The sequence below is a fragment of the Dryobates pubescens genome, chromosome 39 (genome assembly GCF_014839835.1).
Source record: "Dryobates pubescens isolate bDryPub1 chromosome 39, bDryPub1.pri, whole genome shotgun sequence".
In the NCBI taxonomy this organism is placed as follows: Eukaryota; Metazoa; Chordata; class Aves; order Piciformes; family Picidae; genus Dryobates; species Dryobates pubescens.
In genome coordinates, this window is record NC_071650.1 from 403983 (window position 1) to 418152 (window position 14170).

Sequence of the window (14170 nt, forward strand, 5' to 3'; positions counted from 1 at the left end):
CCAAGATGGCGGCGCTGGTACCGGGCGGCTCCGGCGCGGCGGCGACGGCTGCCGGCGGGTACCGGCCCTTTGATCCCGCGTCGCTGGGGCTGGACCCCGGCTGGCGCCTGACGGGCTACGGGGAGCTGCGGGGCTGAGGCTGTAAAGTCCCGCAGGAGACGCTGCTCCGGCTCCTGGCGGGACTCGGCCCGCAGCGACCGCTCGGGGGGGAAGGAGCCGAACCAGGAGGAGTAGGAGGAGCCGCAGGGAGCCCGGCGCTGGGTGAGAGAAGCGGGGAGCGGGCGTGGGGTGAAGCGAGACGGCGGGGAGCGCGGGCACGTGGCGGAGACAGGGCTGCGGGCAAAGGGCAGCAGGAGCGGCCCGGGGCAAAGGGCAGGGAGGGGGAGGGGAAGGGGGAGGGGAAAGGGGAGGGGAAAGAGGAGGAAAAGGAGGAAGATGAAGGGGAAGAAAGAGGAGGAGGCAGAAAAGAAAAAGGGGGCAGGGAGGAGGAGGAGGAAGAGGACAGTGGGGAAAGAAGGAGAAGGGAGAGGGAGAGGCCCCTGACCCCCTGCTGTCCCCATGTCCCCCCCAGGCATCGGGCTGGACTCCTGCGTCATTCCCCTGCGCCACGGAGGCCTCTCCCTGGTGCAGACCACAGACTTCTTCTACCCGCTGGTGGAGGACCCCTACATGATGGTACCACCCTGGGGGGGGACCCCACACCCACCTCAGAGCCCCCAGACTCCCCTCTAATGGCCCAAACTCAACCCTTATGGGTCTCAAACCTCCACGTTGACTACCCTGGGTCCCCATTTGAAGCTCCCATCCCTGCAGCACCCCCACCTCCCCCCTCTGGCTGATCTGAAAGCCCCCAAGCCCCCCAAGCTCTCTCTGTGCCCCCCCCCAGGGCCGCATCGCCTGTGCCAACGTCCTGAGCGACCTCTACGCCATGGGCATCACCGAGTGTGACAACATGCTGATGCTGCTCAGTGTGAGCCAGAAGATGACCGAGGAGGTGCCTCCAGCAGGGCCTTTCGGGGGGCTGGGGACCCAGCCACAGCCCAAGGGGGTGGTGGTACTTCGGTGTGACCACGTTTTGGTGTCCTCCCCCTCCAGGAGAGGGACAAAGTGATGCCCTTGATCATCAAAGGCTTCCGGGACGCGGCGGAGGACGGAGGGACCTCGGTGACAGGAGGCCAAACGGTGCTGAACCCCTGGGTGATCATTGGGGGGGTGGCCACCACCGTGTGTCAGCCCAATGAGTTCATCATGTGAGTTGGGGGCTGCCAGGAGCTTGCTGTGATGGGTTGGGGGGTGTCAGGGGTGGGTCTAAAGCCACCTCTGAGGGGCTCAAGGGGGATACAGAACCATCCAGAGGGTCCCAGGAGGCTGCTGGGGACGTCATGGTGGGGCCAAGCAGGTGGTGGGGACATCCCACTGCCCCCTGTGCTGGGACTCATCTGCTTCTGTCCCCTGCAGGCCTGACAGCGCTGTGCCCGGGGATGTCCTGGTGCTCACCAAGCCACTGGGGACCATGGTGGCCGTCACTGCTCACCAGTGGTTGGACAATGTGAGTCTGGGGCAGCAGGGTGGGCCTGGAGCCAGCCCAGAGGGTCCCTGAGGCACCTTGAGGGGGAGACATCAACTGGGGGTCTCAAGGTGGTAAAGCTTTCTAAGCCACCTTTGATGTCTCCAGTGGGGTGGAGATCCAGCATGGGGTTCTGAAAGCCACCCTAGCTGTCCCCACCCTGTCCTCACCCTGTCCCCCCCTGTCCCTGGCAGCCGGAGCGCTGGAACAGGATCAAGCTGGTGGTGACTCGTGAGGAGGTGGAGTTGGCCTACCAGGAGGCCATGTTCAGCATGGCCACCCTCAACCGCACCGGTAGGGGCCGGGGAGGAGCTCGGGGGCAGAGCCAGCTTGGGGCCAGGGGGAACTCGGAGCCAGGGCAGGTCGGGGGCAGGGCCGGGACCGGGGCGAGCTCGGAGCCAGGGGAGCTCGGGGGCGGGGCCGGGGCAGCTCGGGGGCGGGGCCGGGGCAGCTCAGGGGTGGAGCCAGTGCAGCTCGGGGGCGGGGCCGGAGCGAGCTCGGGGCCAGGGGAGCTCGGGGGCGGGGCCGGGGCAGCTCGGGGGCGGGGCCGGCTGGTCTCAGCGCCGCCCTCCCCCCCGCAGCCGCCGGCCTGATGAGAGCCTTCGGCGCCCATGCGGCCACCGACGTGACCGGGTTCGGGCTGCTGGGCCACGCCCGCAACCTGGCGGCGCAGCAGCGCCTGGAGGTCGCCTTCGTGATCCACAACCTGCCGGTGCTGGCCAAGATGGCTGCGGTCAGCAAGGCCTGCGGCAGCCGCTTCAGCCTCCTGCAGGGCACCGCCCCAGAGACCTCCGGTACGTGATGGGGGGAGGGGGGAGACCCGGGGACGGGACCCCAGAGATGAGGGAGGGGCCCCAAAAATGTGGGCTGGGACACCAAAGGCAGGGCAGGTGGGAGCCGGAAACTGGGGGAGGGTCCCCAGAGTGGGACCTCAAAAATGGAGGAGGAGCCTCAAAAGGTGGCTGGAGAGAGCCAAACCTGGGCCGTAGGACTCCCAGGGAGGACCCTACCCCCTAGTGACCTCCCCCCCCACCCGCAGGGGGCCTCCTGATCTGCCTGCCCCGGGAGCAGGCTGCGCGGTTCTGTGCCGAGCTGAAGGCTCCGGGCAGGGCCCCCGAGGGGCCCCCGGGGGAAGGACTCCAGGCCTGGATCGTCGGCATCGTGGAGAAGGGCCCCCGGGGCGCCAGAGTCATCGACAAGCCGCGGATCATCGAGGTGCCGCCGCGGGGCGCTGCAGCCCCAGCCCCGGACAGCCCTGGGGATGGCCCCGGCGACGGCCCCGCCCCTGCCCGCTCCCTCTAGGGCCCCCGGGATGGGGTAGAGAGCCCCAGAGATGGCTGAGGAGCCTCAGGAACCCTTGGGGGGGACCCCAGGGGCTGGAGGAAGAACCTCCAGAGCTGACTGGGGGACCCCAAAGTGAGTGGGGGGGGGGGCCCAAAAAGGAATGGTGGGAGCCCATGGATGGGTTGGACCCCTCCCAAGTTGGGCGAAGGACCCCAAGGGTGGGGTAGGAAAGACCAGGAGGGGGTGGTGGGACCCCAAAAGTGGGAGCCCTACCCCCCAAAATTCCTTGAACTCCTCAAAATTTGGCTCAAGCCCCCCCCTCCCCCCCCCCAAAGTGGGAGCTGGGCCTCCATAATTTGCTGCCTCTGCCCTGATGTTGAAGCCCCCTCCCCAGGTTTCCTTAAGGAGCCCCAAAAGGGAGTATGGGACCTCAGAGTCACCTCCCTGTGTCCCCCCAGACTTTACCTGGAGGAGCAGCAGGTAAAGGACCTCCCCTTAATTTACCCCCCCCCCCAAAATGAAGCCCCCTCCCCAAAACCCCCCACCATGGGGTGGAGTGGGGGCTGAAGATTCCCAAAAAGTGGGGGAAGGGGGGGGTGGGAATTCAGGGGGTAGGGGAAGGAGGGATGCAGGAGACCCCCCCCCAAAATCCTAGGGCAATAAAGTGGAGCCTGAGGATAAGCTGGGAGCTGTTTGTGAAGGACCCCCCCCAAAACCTGAGGGGGGCCCTTTGTGGGGAGGGGTCTTTGGGGAGGGAGGGTAGGCCTTGAGGGGGGTCTTGAGCCCCCCTCCCCAAATTCCTGCAGCAGCAAAACCTTAAGCAAGTTCCAAAATCGACCTTTAATGACCTCCCCCCAAACAAAGCCCCTCCAGGAGCCCCCCCCCCAGTTCGGGGCTGCCTCAGGTTTTTTGGGGGGGAGCCCTGCAGTGGCCAGGGGGCTCCTGGGGGGTGTTTTGGGTGGGGGTCTCCTCCTCCCCCCACCCCCTCACTTGATGCACTCCATGACGTGGATCTGCAGCGTGTCCATGTCTGGGGCCCTGTACTGGCACTTGGGGCAGCTCAGCTCTGGCTCCTCGGGGGGGGCTGCCCGGAGCCCCCCAAAACCTGCCCCGGGTGGGGGGGGAGGAGGGGGAAGGAACAGCAATTATTGACCCCCACACACACCCCCCTAAGTCATTTGGGGAGGGGGCTATGGAGGTCTCCACTCACCCCCTGGCAGGGGCACCGCGGGGCGCAGGTCGGAGTGGCGCTGCCGCAGCTCCTCCATGCGGGACCTGGGGGCACAGGCAGGGGTTGGGGGGGGCCCTGGGGGCCCCCCTGGGGCTCTGAGGGAGCTGGGGGCAGTTTGGGGAGGAACTTTGAGGGGGGGTTAAAGGGACAGAGAAGGAAGCAGAGGGAGGTGAGAATGGAGGCCCAGCAGGGGCTGGAGCTGAGGTTACTGTGGAGCCCCCGGGGAAGGGGCTGTGGAGCCCCCGGGGAAGGGGCTGTGGAGCCCCTGGGGAAGGGGCTGTGTGCCCTCCCCCCCCCCCCCCAGGACCTCCCCCGGGTGCCCCTCCCCCCGGACCTGGGGCTGCCGTCGGTGCCCAGCCGCAGGCGCAGCTGCTCCAGGGCCTCCTGCAGTGCCTCTCGCTGGGCGTGGAGCTGCTCCCGGGCTGCTCGCTCCGCCTCGAAGTCAGCCTTGAAGATGTCAGCCTGGGGGCACAGCCGGGGACCCCCCCCGCGGGTTGGGGACAGAGCAGGGGGACCCCACCCGCGGGGCCCTCCCTCCCTCCCTCCCTCCCCGGCGGCTGCGCCCTCCCGGCCGCGCTCCGCCGCCCCCTGGCGGCCGCACCTGCGCCTGCAGCACAGGGATGGTGTCGAGCGCCGCTCGCTGCCGCTCGGCCTCGGCCTTCAGGCGGTCGATCAGGTCCTGCTTGGCCACCAGCGCCTCCTCCGCCGCCTGCAGCCGCGCCTGGGCCGCCGCCAGCTCCTCCCAGGGGCCCTGTGGGACGTGCGGGGGAACCACATGGGGCCTCGGGGGGGGCCCTCCAAGGGGACAAGGAAGCAGCCTGGCGACCTGAGGGCTCAGGAGGGACCCCTGCAGTGCCACCATCACGGCCCCAGGGGTCTGAGTTAGGACCTTCAAGGGGCTCAAGAGCTTCCTGATGTCCCCAGACCCCCTCTCGCTGTCCCCAGGGTCCCCCTGGTGCCCCCAACCTGTCCCTGCTTGTCCCCCTCCGCCGTGGTGGCCTTGATGTGGGCATCGTACTCCTGGAAGAGGTGGTGGTAGGCGACCTGCAGCTGCACCAACTTCCTCCTGGGGGGGGTTGAGGAGAGTGTGGGGACCCCAGGGCCCCCCCAGGCCCCAGCTGGCCCCCAGCTGGCCCCCACTGTCCCATACTTCTCCTCGGTGGCTCCCTGGCGCTCCACCCTCAGGGCTGTCTCCAGGTTCTGCACCTGCAGACGGAGCTGATCCAGCTGCAGGGCCTGGCCCGCGGCCACCTCCTGGCACCTGCGGGCACAGGGGGCAGGGCTGGCACCTCCCTGCCTGGGGGAACCTGGAGCAGTCCCCAGAACCACTTCCAGCATCCCCCAGCGGCACCAACCAGGGACCACCCCCACTGGTGATCCTGGGGACACTGCCAAGCCCCTAAGGGACCCTACCACCCCCCCCGGGGACAGCCCCAAGCCTCCTGGGGATGCTGCCACCCCTCTGAGGACCCCCAAGCGCCCTGGGGCCGCTGCCACCTCTGCTCCAGCTCCTGGCGCTGCCTGCGGCTGCTCTCCAGCCTGGCCTGGCTCTCGCGCAGCTCCCCCAGCAGGGAGGTCACCTGGGCCTTGACCGCGGCCTTGTCCTGCTGCTCGGGGACAGGGAAGAGGCACTGGGGCTGGGCCACCTCGGGGGGGCCCCAGGGGGTCCCCTCAGGGTCCCCAGAGCATCTCTCCCCCACCCTGCCCAGCGCCACCTCAGGATGCCTGAAGCCGAACCCTCAGGGTCCCAGAAGTGTCCTCCCAGTGCCCCCCGAAGTCCCCCTGCGGGGTGCCCTCACCTCCAGCTGGCGTCTCAGGGCCTGCAGCTGCTGCTCTGCTCTTGCCTCGGCCTCTGCCACTGCCCCTCGAGCTGCCACCAGCCTGGAGGAAACAAGGGGGTGGCACCAGCGCCCCCCAGCACCCTTCAGTGTCCTCCCTGTCCCCAGGTGTCCCCTCGAGCCCCCTCCCTGTCCACAAGTGCACCCCTGTGCCCCCTCCCTGTCCCCAGGTGTCCCCTCCCTGTCCCCAAGAGCACCCCCCCTGTGCTCCCTCCCTGTCCCCCAGGCACCCCCCTGTGCCCCTTCCCTGTCCCCAAGTGTCTCTTCCCTGTCCCCACAAACCCCCTCCCTGTCCCCCAGGTGCCCCCTCCCTGTCCCCCAGCCTCACTCAGCTTCAGCCACCGCCAGCCTCTGCTGCAGCTGCTCCGTGGAGCTGTTGGGGACACAGAAAGCGTCACCAAGGGGAGGGGGTTGGGGACACTGTTGTGAGGGAGGGTCCCCAAATGGCTGAGGTAGAGGTGACAGAAGCTCACCTGGAGTCAGGGGGAAATGGGGGTGGCTTGGTGACATCCTGGAGGTCCTGAGGAGCCTCCTCCTCCTGGGGGTCAGCAGAGGGCTGAGAAACACGCAAGGGTCATGGAAGTAGGGGGTGGGGACAGACAGGGGGAGGGGTGACAGACCGGGGGAGGGGGGGGACAGACAGGGGACCAACTACCCCCAGAGAGCCCCCCGGGGACTCCAGGCTCAGCTGTGGCAGTTCTGTACCGTGGTAGCAGTGGAGGTGGCCCCGGAGCCGTCCCTGCCGGCCCTCTCCTGGTCGCGCTCCGCTCGCAGCCTCCCCACCAGGGCCCTGGCCTGGCCGGCACAGCCCCGCAGCAGCTCTCGCTCCGCCCGGGCCGCCGCACGCAGCCGCCGCAGCTCCTCGCAGCGTCCCCGCAGGCCCTCACTGCTGCGGCGCAGGGCGGCTGGGGGCGAGGAGACGGCGGCGGAGCCCAGGTCAGACACCGGTTAGACCGCGGGCAGACCAGTTCCAGACCCTCCCAGGCCCCCTCCAGCCCTCCCCAGGCCCTACCCTTCAGCTCCCTGTTCTCCACCAGCAGCCTCTGCAGCACCTCGGCGCTCGTCACCTCCACAGGGACTCCTCCGTCCGCCGCCACGACTGCCGCCGCCGCCTCATCCCCGGCCTCCGCCGCTCCCGTTCCCGCTCCTCCGCCTCCGCCGGTCCCCTCCGGGCCGCTTCCCCCGGGCTGCACCATCTCTGCCGGCGGCTTCCGCCACCTCCCGCCGCTCATCGACCGCGGGGCCGCTGCCGGGAGACGCGGCGGGGCCTGGACCGGGTGCTGAACCGAGGCCTAACCCAGGGCCGAAACAGAAAAACCTCACCGGGGCCTAACCCGAGAGCCCCAAGGAGCCTCCGCGGCCTCCTCCGCCTTCCCCTTGCGCTTCTACTTCCGCCTTCCGCCGGAGGCTGACTGACGCCACCACTCCGGGACGGACGTGACGTCACGCCGTCCATACGCCCCCACAACACTTCCGCCTCGGTACCCAACATGGTGGCGCTGCTTGGTGGGCAGAGCGCGAGGGAGGGGATCACCCCGCCCACTCATTCAGCTGATTGGTCGCGCCCACCGCAACGCTCCGCCTCCCCTGGGGATGCTTTATTCGTATTGGCCGGGGAGACAAAAGCGCGGCGCTGATTGGCCCAGGGAGGGGGTGACGGGGCGGGAGCAGCGGGGAGGGAGAATGGGGAGCCGCGCGAGCGTGCGGGGAGCGGCGGAACCGCGGCCGGAGCCGGCAGGAGAAGGTCTGGGGGCGGGGGAGGAACTTGGGGCAAATTGTGGCAGTTTTGGGGTCTGGGGGAGGCTCAGAGGGGATAAGGCGGTTGAGTGGGGTCTGGGGAGAGGGGATGGGGAAGGGCAGGGGAATTGGGGGGGTCCTGGGGGCATTTTAAAGGGGTCTAGGGGGGACGGGAGGACACTTTGGGGGTGCTGGGGGAGAAATAGGGGCGCGGGGTGGGGGGCTTGGGGGGCCCGCGGGGGAGAATTTGAGGGGAGTTTGGGGGTCCGGGGCAATTTGAGGGGATGTGGGGATGGGAATCTGGGGGGGATGTGGGGGTCTGAGAGGGGGGACTTGGGGGTCTAGGGCTGAGGTTTGAGGGAGATTTGGGGTTCGGGGCGGGGGGTCGGAGCGTGGGGAAGGGGCAATTGGGGCGGGGGAGGCACATGGGGGTCTGAGAAGTTTGGAGTCGGGAATTCGAGGGCAGGGAACTGAGCACCCAAGTCCTGCCTCTGTCGCCCCCAGCCCCAGTTCGCCGCCCGTCCTCCCCGCCCCCCCCCGGCGAGATGCAGCCGCAGGGGGCCCAGAGCCGCTCCGAGGGCTGCGGATTGTTGCGGGAGGAGCTGAGCCAGGACAGAGCCTTCCAGCGCGGCCAGCCTCACATCTTCATCATCCTCGGGGCCTCGGTGAGAACGGGAGAGTGGAAACTGGGGGGCTGGGGGGGGGGGGGGGGGGGAGGAATGGTGGGGGGCTGGGAACACACTGGGAGGTAAATTGAGGGGTCTGGGAGTGAACTGGGGGAAGTGGGAGTGAACTGGAAGTAAACTGGGGGCGACTGGGAGTCCACTGGGACCAATCTGGGGCGACTGGGAGTCCACTGGGTGTAACTGGGGAGCAAACTGGGTGGCCTGGAGGGTAGACTTTGGAGGCTGGAGACTGGAGGCAAACTGGTTGGACTGGGTGTAACTGGGTGCTGGACTGGGTAGACTGGGTGCTGGACTGGGTAAACTGGGTGAACAAACTGGGGGGGGGGGGGAGCCTGGGGGTAAACTGGGAGGACTGGGGGACAGTTTGGGTGTACTGGGAGTAAACTGGGGGGGATGGGGAGCAAACTGGGAGTAAACTGGGAGTGAGCTAGGAGGTGAGTTGTGGGAACTGGGGAGCAGTCCAGGTGATTCAGGGTGTGCTGGGAGTGAACTGGGGTGACCTGGGAACGAACTGGAAGTGAACTGGGAGTGAACTGGGAGCAAACTGGGTGGACTGGGGTGACCCGGGAGTGGCCTGGGGGCAAACTGGGAGTGTCCCCTTGGCAGCCCCAGCTGGGCGTGGCTGGGGGCCAAACTGGTTTTGACCTGATCCAGCTGGGCGTGGCCAGGGCCTGCCCCTGCTTGCCCCGGGTGTGGCTGTCCCCAACTTCCCCGTCCCCAACTTCCCCCTCCCCTCCCCCACTGGTTACCCAACCGATGATGTCATCAATCACCCCCTCATCCCCCCCCATGCCCAGACACTTCCGGGGGGGGTGGGGTGAAGGGGCGGGGCTAAAACGCAATCCCCTTCCCCCCATAGGGTGACCTGGCCAAGAAGAAAATATATCCAACAGTGTGGTATGGAACTGGGATTAAACTGGGAGGGCATTGGGAGGGACTGGGAGGGCATTGGGAGGGACTGGGAGGGGATTTGGGAGGGGCTGTGGGAGTAGTTGGAGCCATCAGAGCCACCAAGGTCCCCAAGGCCATCGCTGTCCCCAGGTGACCCCAGTGGGGGAAGGGGGAAACGCTGGTCCCGGGGGGGGGGGGGCGGGCGGGTTGAGGGGTGCTGGGCGTGGCCAGGTGACCCCGGGCGGCCCCGGTGACCGCAGGTGACCCCGGGCAGTCCCGTTGACCGCAGCGCCCCCTGCAGGTGGCTGTTCCGGGATGGGCTGCTCCCCGACCACACCCACGTGGTTGGCTTCGCCCGCAGCGACCTCAGCGTGCAGCAGATCCGGGAGCAGACCTTGCCCTACCTCAAGGTGCCCCAAGTGCCCCCCAGCCGGCTCCCCCTGCCCCCCAGCTGTCCCCCCCGACTGTCTCTGCCTGCTCCCGCCCCTCCCTTGCCCCCCTCACCATCCCTGTCCTGCCCTCAGGCCACCCCGGAGGAGGGTCCCCTCCTGGAGCAGTTCTTCTCCCGGCACAGCTTCGTGCGAGGCCTCTATGGGGACTCTGCCTCCTTCCAGCGGCTGCAGCAGCACCTGGAGGCCCTGCCCGGGGGGGTCGGTGCCCACCGCCTCTTCTACCTGGCGCTGCCCCCCGGGCTCTACACCAGCGTCACACAGCACCTGCGGGACCACTGCATGGGGCAGGGGTAGGCGTGGGGGGGGGAGACCGTGGGGATGGCCTACAGTGTCCCCTGGGTGTCCCCTGGTGGTGTCCTTGCTGTTCCTCTGTGCCCTGGGTGTCCCTGTGTCCCCTGGGTGTCCCCTGGTGGTGTCCTTGGTGTTCCTCTGTGCCCTGATGGTGTCCCTGTGTCCCCTGGGTGTCCCCTGGTGGTGTCCTTGGTGTTCCTCTGTGCCCTGATGGTGTCCCTGTGTCCCCTGGGTGTCCCTGATGCTGTCCTTGGTGTTCCTCTGTGCCCTGATGGTGTCCCCTGGGTGTTCCTGATGCTGTCCTTGGCGTTCCTCTGTCCCCTGGTGGTGTCCCCTGGGTGTCCCCTGGTGGTGTCCTTGGTGTTCCTCTGTGCCCTGGTGGTGTCCCCTGGGCGTCCCTGATGCTGTTCTTGCTGTTCCTCTGTCCCCTGGGTGTCCCCTGGTGGTGTCCTTGGTGTTCCTCTGTGCCCTGGTGGTGTCCCCTGGGCGTCCCTGATGCTGTTCTTGCTGTTCCTCTGTCCCCTGGGTGTCCCCTGGTGGTGTCCTTGGTGTTCCTCTGTGCCCTGATGGTGTCCCTGTGTCCCCTGGGTGTCCCCTGGTGGTGTCCTTGGTGTTCCTCTGTCCCCTGGTGGTGTCCCCTGGGTGTCCCCTGATGCTGTCCTTGGTGTCCCTCTGTGCCCTGGGTGTCCCTGATGCTGTCCTTGCTGTTCCTCTGCCCCCTGGTGGTGTCCCCTGGGTGTTCCTGATGCTGTCCTTGGCCTTCCTCTGCCCCCTGGTGGTGTCCCCTGGGTGTTCCTGATGCTGTCCTTGGCCTTCCTCTGCCCCCCGGTGGTGTCCCTGACGGTGTCCCTGTGCCCCCAGCTGGAACAGAGTCATCGTGGAGAAGCCTTTTGGCCGGGACCTGGCCAGCTCCGAGGCCCTGAGCCAGCACCTGGGAAGCCTTTTCCGGGAGGACCAAATCTACCGCATCGATCACTACCTGGGCAAGGAGATGGTGCAGAACCTCATGGTGCTCAGGTGGGGATCAGCCTTCATCACCCTCAGCATCCTCAGCATGGGGGGGGGGGGGGGGGGGCTTCATCATTCTCAGCTTGTGGGGGTGCTCAGCGGGGGGCTTCAGCCCCTGCAGCCTAAGGACAGCTCTGGGGGCCTGGGGGGCTTCCTGCCCTTCCTCAGGGCGGGGTTTCCATCCTCCTCCTCCTCCCCACCCAGGTTTGGGAACCGCATCTTCGGCCCGGTGTGGACGCGGGACAGCGTGGCCTGCGTGGTGCTGACCTTCAAGGAGCCCTTCGGCACCGAGGGCCGCGGGGGATACTTCGACGACTTCGGCATCATCCGGTCAGGGGCTGGGGGGTGGGGGCCTGGGACAGCTCTGGGAACCCCCCTGGGGAGGGCCCCTGGGGGCATCACCACCCCCGGTGGGGACGTCGCGCCCCTTCGCCGCGGGGTCCCCGAGGGCCGTGGGGAGGTCCCAACCCCCTCCCTGCCGTCCCCAGGGACGTGATGCAGAACCACCTGCTGCAGATGCTGTGCCTGGTGGCCATGGAGAAGCCTTCGTCCACAGACCCTGATGATGTGCGGGACGAGAAGGTCTGCAGCCCCCCACCGCCCCCCCCTCCCCCCGCTCCTTGGCCCCTTGGGTTCCTCACCTCCCACCCCCTCCCCTGCACATCGTGGCACCCCCACCCTCTGCCCCCGCAGGTGAAGGTGCTGAAGTGCATCAGTCCTGTGGAGCTGGAGGATGTGGTGCTGGGGCAGTACGTGGGGGACCCCCAGGGCCCCCCCGAGCGGCAGAAAGGTTACCTGGATGACCCCACGGTGCCCAAGGGCTCCACCACGGCCACTTTCGCTGCGGCCATCCTGAGGGTCAACAACGAGAGGTGGGACGGTGAGTGGGGGAGGGGTGGGGAGGTGGGGCTGGGCTGCTGGGGGGGGGGGGGGAGAGGGTGGCCAAGAGGAGGAGGAGGAGGAGGATGGTGGTGACGAAGGCTGGCTCGGCAGGGGTGCCCTTCGTGCTGCGCTGCGGCAAGGCCCTGAACGAGCGCAAGGCGGAGGTGCGGCTGCAGTTCCGGGAGGTGCCAGGGGACATCTTCGAGAGGCAGTGCAAGAGGAACGAGCTGGTGGTCAGGGTGCAGCCCGACGAAGCTGTCTACACCAAGCTGATGACCAAGAAGCCAGGGCTCAGCCTGCAGCCCGAGGAGTCCGAGCTCGACCTCACCTACGGCAGCAGATACAGGGTGGGCAGCGGGGAAGCCAAGATGGGGAGGGGGGAGGCCCAGAACGGGGAGAGGAGAGGCCAAAGTGGGGAGGGAAGAGACCAAACAGGGATGGGGGAGGCCAAAACGGGGATGGGGGAAGCCAAAGTGGGGAGGGAAGAGACCAAATGGGGATGGGGGAGGCCAAGATGGGGATGGGGGAGGCCAGAAGGGGGAGAGGAGAGGCCAAAGTGGGGAGGGAAGAGACCAAATGGGGATGGGGGAAGCCAAAATGGGGATGGGGGAGGCCAGAAGGGGGAGAGGAGAGGCTAAAGTGGGGAGGGAAGAGACCAAACAGGGATGGGGGAAGCCAAAATGGGGATGGGGGAGGCCAGAAGGGGCAGAGGAGAGGCTGAAGTGGGGAGGGAAGAGACCAAATGGGGATGGGGGAAGCCAAAATGGGGATGGGGGAGGCCAGAAGGGGGAGAGGAGAGGCCAAAGTGGGGAGGGAAGAGACCAAACAGGGATGGGGGAAGCCAAGATGGGGAGGGGGGAGGCCCAGAAGGGGGAGAGGAGAGGCCAAAGTGGGGAGGGAAGAGACCAAACAGGGATGGGGGAAGCCAAAATGGGGCTGGGGAGGCCAGAATGGGGCTGGGAGAGAGCAAATGGGGCTGGGAGAGGCTGAGGTGGGGCCAGGAGACCCCCACACGGAGCTGGGAGACCCCCAAGTAGGTCCTGGAGATCCCAAACCTTCCTCTTGAAGACTTCCAAATGTTTCCTGGAAACCCCAAAACTCCTCCTGGAGACTCCCAGCCCCTTCTGGAGACCCCAGAGTCCCTCCTGGTGCTCCCCAAGTCCCCCCCCCGGAGTCCCCAACCCTCCCTCTGCTGCCCCCAGGGCGTGAAGCTGCCGGACGCCTACGAGAGGCTGCTGCTGGACGTCCTCTGCGGGAACCAAATGCACTTCGTGCGCAGGTCTGGGGGGGTACACCCTGGGGGGAGGGGTCCCCAACTTTGGGGGAGGGGCTCTGGGGAGGGGTTTGTAGGGGGTCCTCTTCCTCACTTTGTCTCCTGCTGCCCCCTCCCCCCCCCCCGGCAGCGATGAGCTGAGGGAGGCCTGGAGGATCTTCACTCCCCTGCTGCACCGCATCGAGCAGAGCCCCCAGCGGCCCCTGCCCTACGTCTACGGCAGGTAGGGGGCGCTGGGGGGCAGGCCAGGGGGCGGTGTGGAGGAACTATGGGGCAAGAGAGGACTCTTAGGGGGATCTATGGGGCAAGAGGGGGCACTTGGGGGGACCAGGGTGGGTGTTAGGGGGCAGGGTTGGGGAGGTTAGGGGGCAGAGATGGGCTGTGGGACTGATCGAGGGGGCAGGAGGGGCTACTGGGGGGGACCGAGGAGGGAGCTATGGGGCAGGGAGTGGGGCAGAAGAGGGCGCTTGGGGGGCTGCAGGGGGTTATGGAGCCTGATTGGGGAGGTTAGGGGGTGGTTTGGGGGGAGGGGGAGGAATCTCTGGGGCAGATGGGGGGGCTGTGGGGCAATCTGTGGGGTTGTAGGGCAGCTGTGGGGCAGGAGGGGGCGCTTGGGGGGGCCGGAGGAGGGAGATGTGGGGCTGCCCCCCACCACGCCGCCTGTGCCCCCAGCCGCGGCCCGGCGGAGGCGGACGAGCTGCTGAAGCGTGCAGGGTTCCTGTACGAGGGCACCTACCGCTGGATCAACCCCCACAGGCTCTGAGCCCCACAGCCAGCCCCATGGCCTGGCCCCACGGCCTGCCCCACGGCCTGCCCCACGCATTCCAGCCCCACGCATTCCAGCCCTGCTCCCCAGCCCTGCTCCCCAGCCCTGCTCCCCAGCCCTGCTCCCCCGGTACTACCCCCCTCCTGGCAGCTGGGATGAAGGATCCTGCCCCACAGAGCCCAGCCCCACAGCACTCCAAGCCTATCCCACAGCTTCCCCCCCCCCAATCAGGACCAAATTCCAACCCCACCCCCACCCCCCTAC

The 14170-nt window shown here is 67.8% G+C and overlaps 3 protein-coding genes across 3 annotated transcripts; 2 read left to right on the top strand and 1 right to left on the bottom strand.

The window, feature by feature from the left end:
• Position 1: 1 nt before the first annotated feature.
• On the top strand, positions 2-2939 carry LOC104308597 (selenide, water dikinase 1). The gene is made up of 8 exons (XM_054177222.1): positions 2-261; positions 572-675; positions 887-994; positions 1096-1250; positions 1459-1549; positions 1762-1861; positions 2149-2361; positions 2607-2939. Exons 1-8 carry the CDS (start codon positions 6-8, stop codon positions 2867-2869), a joined length of 1290 nt encoding a protein of 429 aa, XP_054033197.1. The 5' UTR covers positions 2-5; the 3' UTR covers positions 2870-2939.
• Positions 2940-3807: 868 nt separating this feature from the next.
• IKBKG (inhibitor of nuclear factor kappa B kinase regulatory subunit gamma) lies at positions 3808-7318 on the bottom strand. The gene is given in 12 exon segments (XM_054177196.1): positions 3808-3956; positions 4011-4126; positions 4417-4544; positions 4684-4833; positions 5049-5148; positions 5233-5343; positions 5580-5689; positions 5882-5963; positions 6249-6293; positions 6394-6476; positions 6626-6825; positions 6933-7318. Coding segments are annotated over 12 exon segments (1464 nt in total). The 5' UTR covers positions 7153-7318; the 3' UTR covers positions 3808-3837.
• Positions 7319-7537: 219 nt separating this feature from the next.
• Positions 7538-13909, top strand: G6PD (glucose-6-phosphate dehydrogenase). The gene is made up of 13 exons (XM_054177226.1): positions 7538-7664; positions 8162-8322; positions 9203-9240; positions 9536-9644; positions 9759-9976; positions 10839-10994; positions 11190-11315; positions 11474-11567; positions 11679-11865; positions 11979-12214; positions 13070-13146; positions 13271-13363; positions 13813-13909. Exons 1-13 carry the CDS (start codon positions 7604-7606, stop codon positions 13901-13903), a joined length of 1647 nt encoding a protein of 548 aa, XP_054033201.1. The 5' UTR covers positions 7538-7603; the 3' UTR covers positions 13904-13909.
• The last annotated feature ends 261 nt before the right edge of the window (positions 13910-14170 follow it).

Excerpts from the sequence above, each read along its gene's own strand:
- G6PD (XM_054177226.1), top strand. The coding sequence starts at position 7,604 with ATGGGGAGCCGCGCGAGCGTGCGGGGAGCGGCGGAACCGCGGCCGGAG. Across the intron at positions 9,977-10,838 it reads GACCACTGCATGGGGCAGGG|CTGGAACAGAGTCATCGTGG; the intron begins GTAGGCGTGGGG and ends CTGTGCCCCCAG. Across the intron at positions 11,568-11,678 it reads ATGATGTGCGGGACGAGAAG|GTGAAGGTGCTGAAGTGCAT; the intron begins GTCTGCAGCCCC and ends CTGCCCCCGCAG.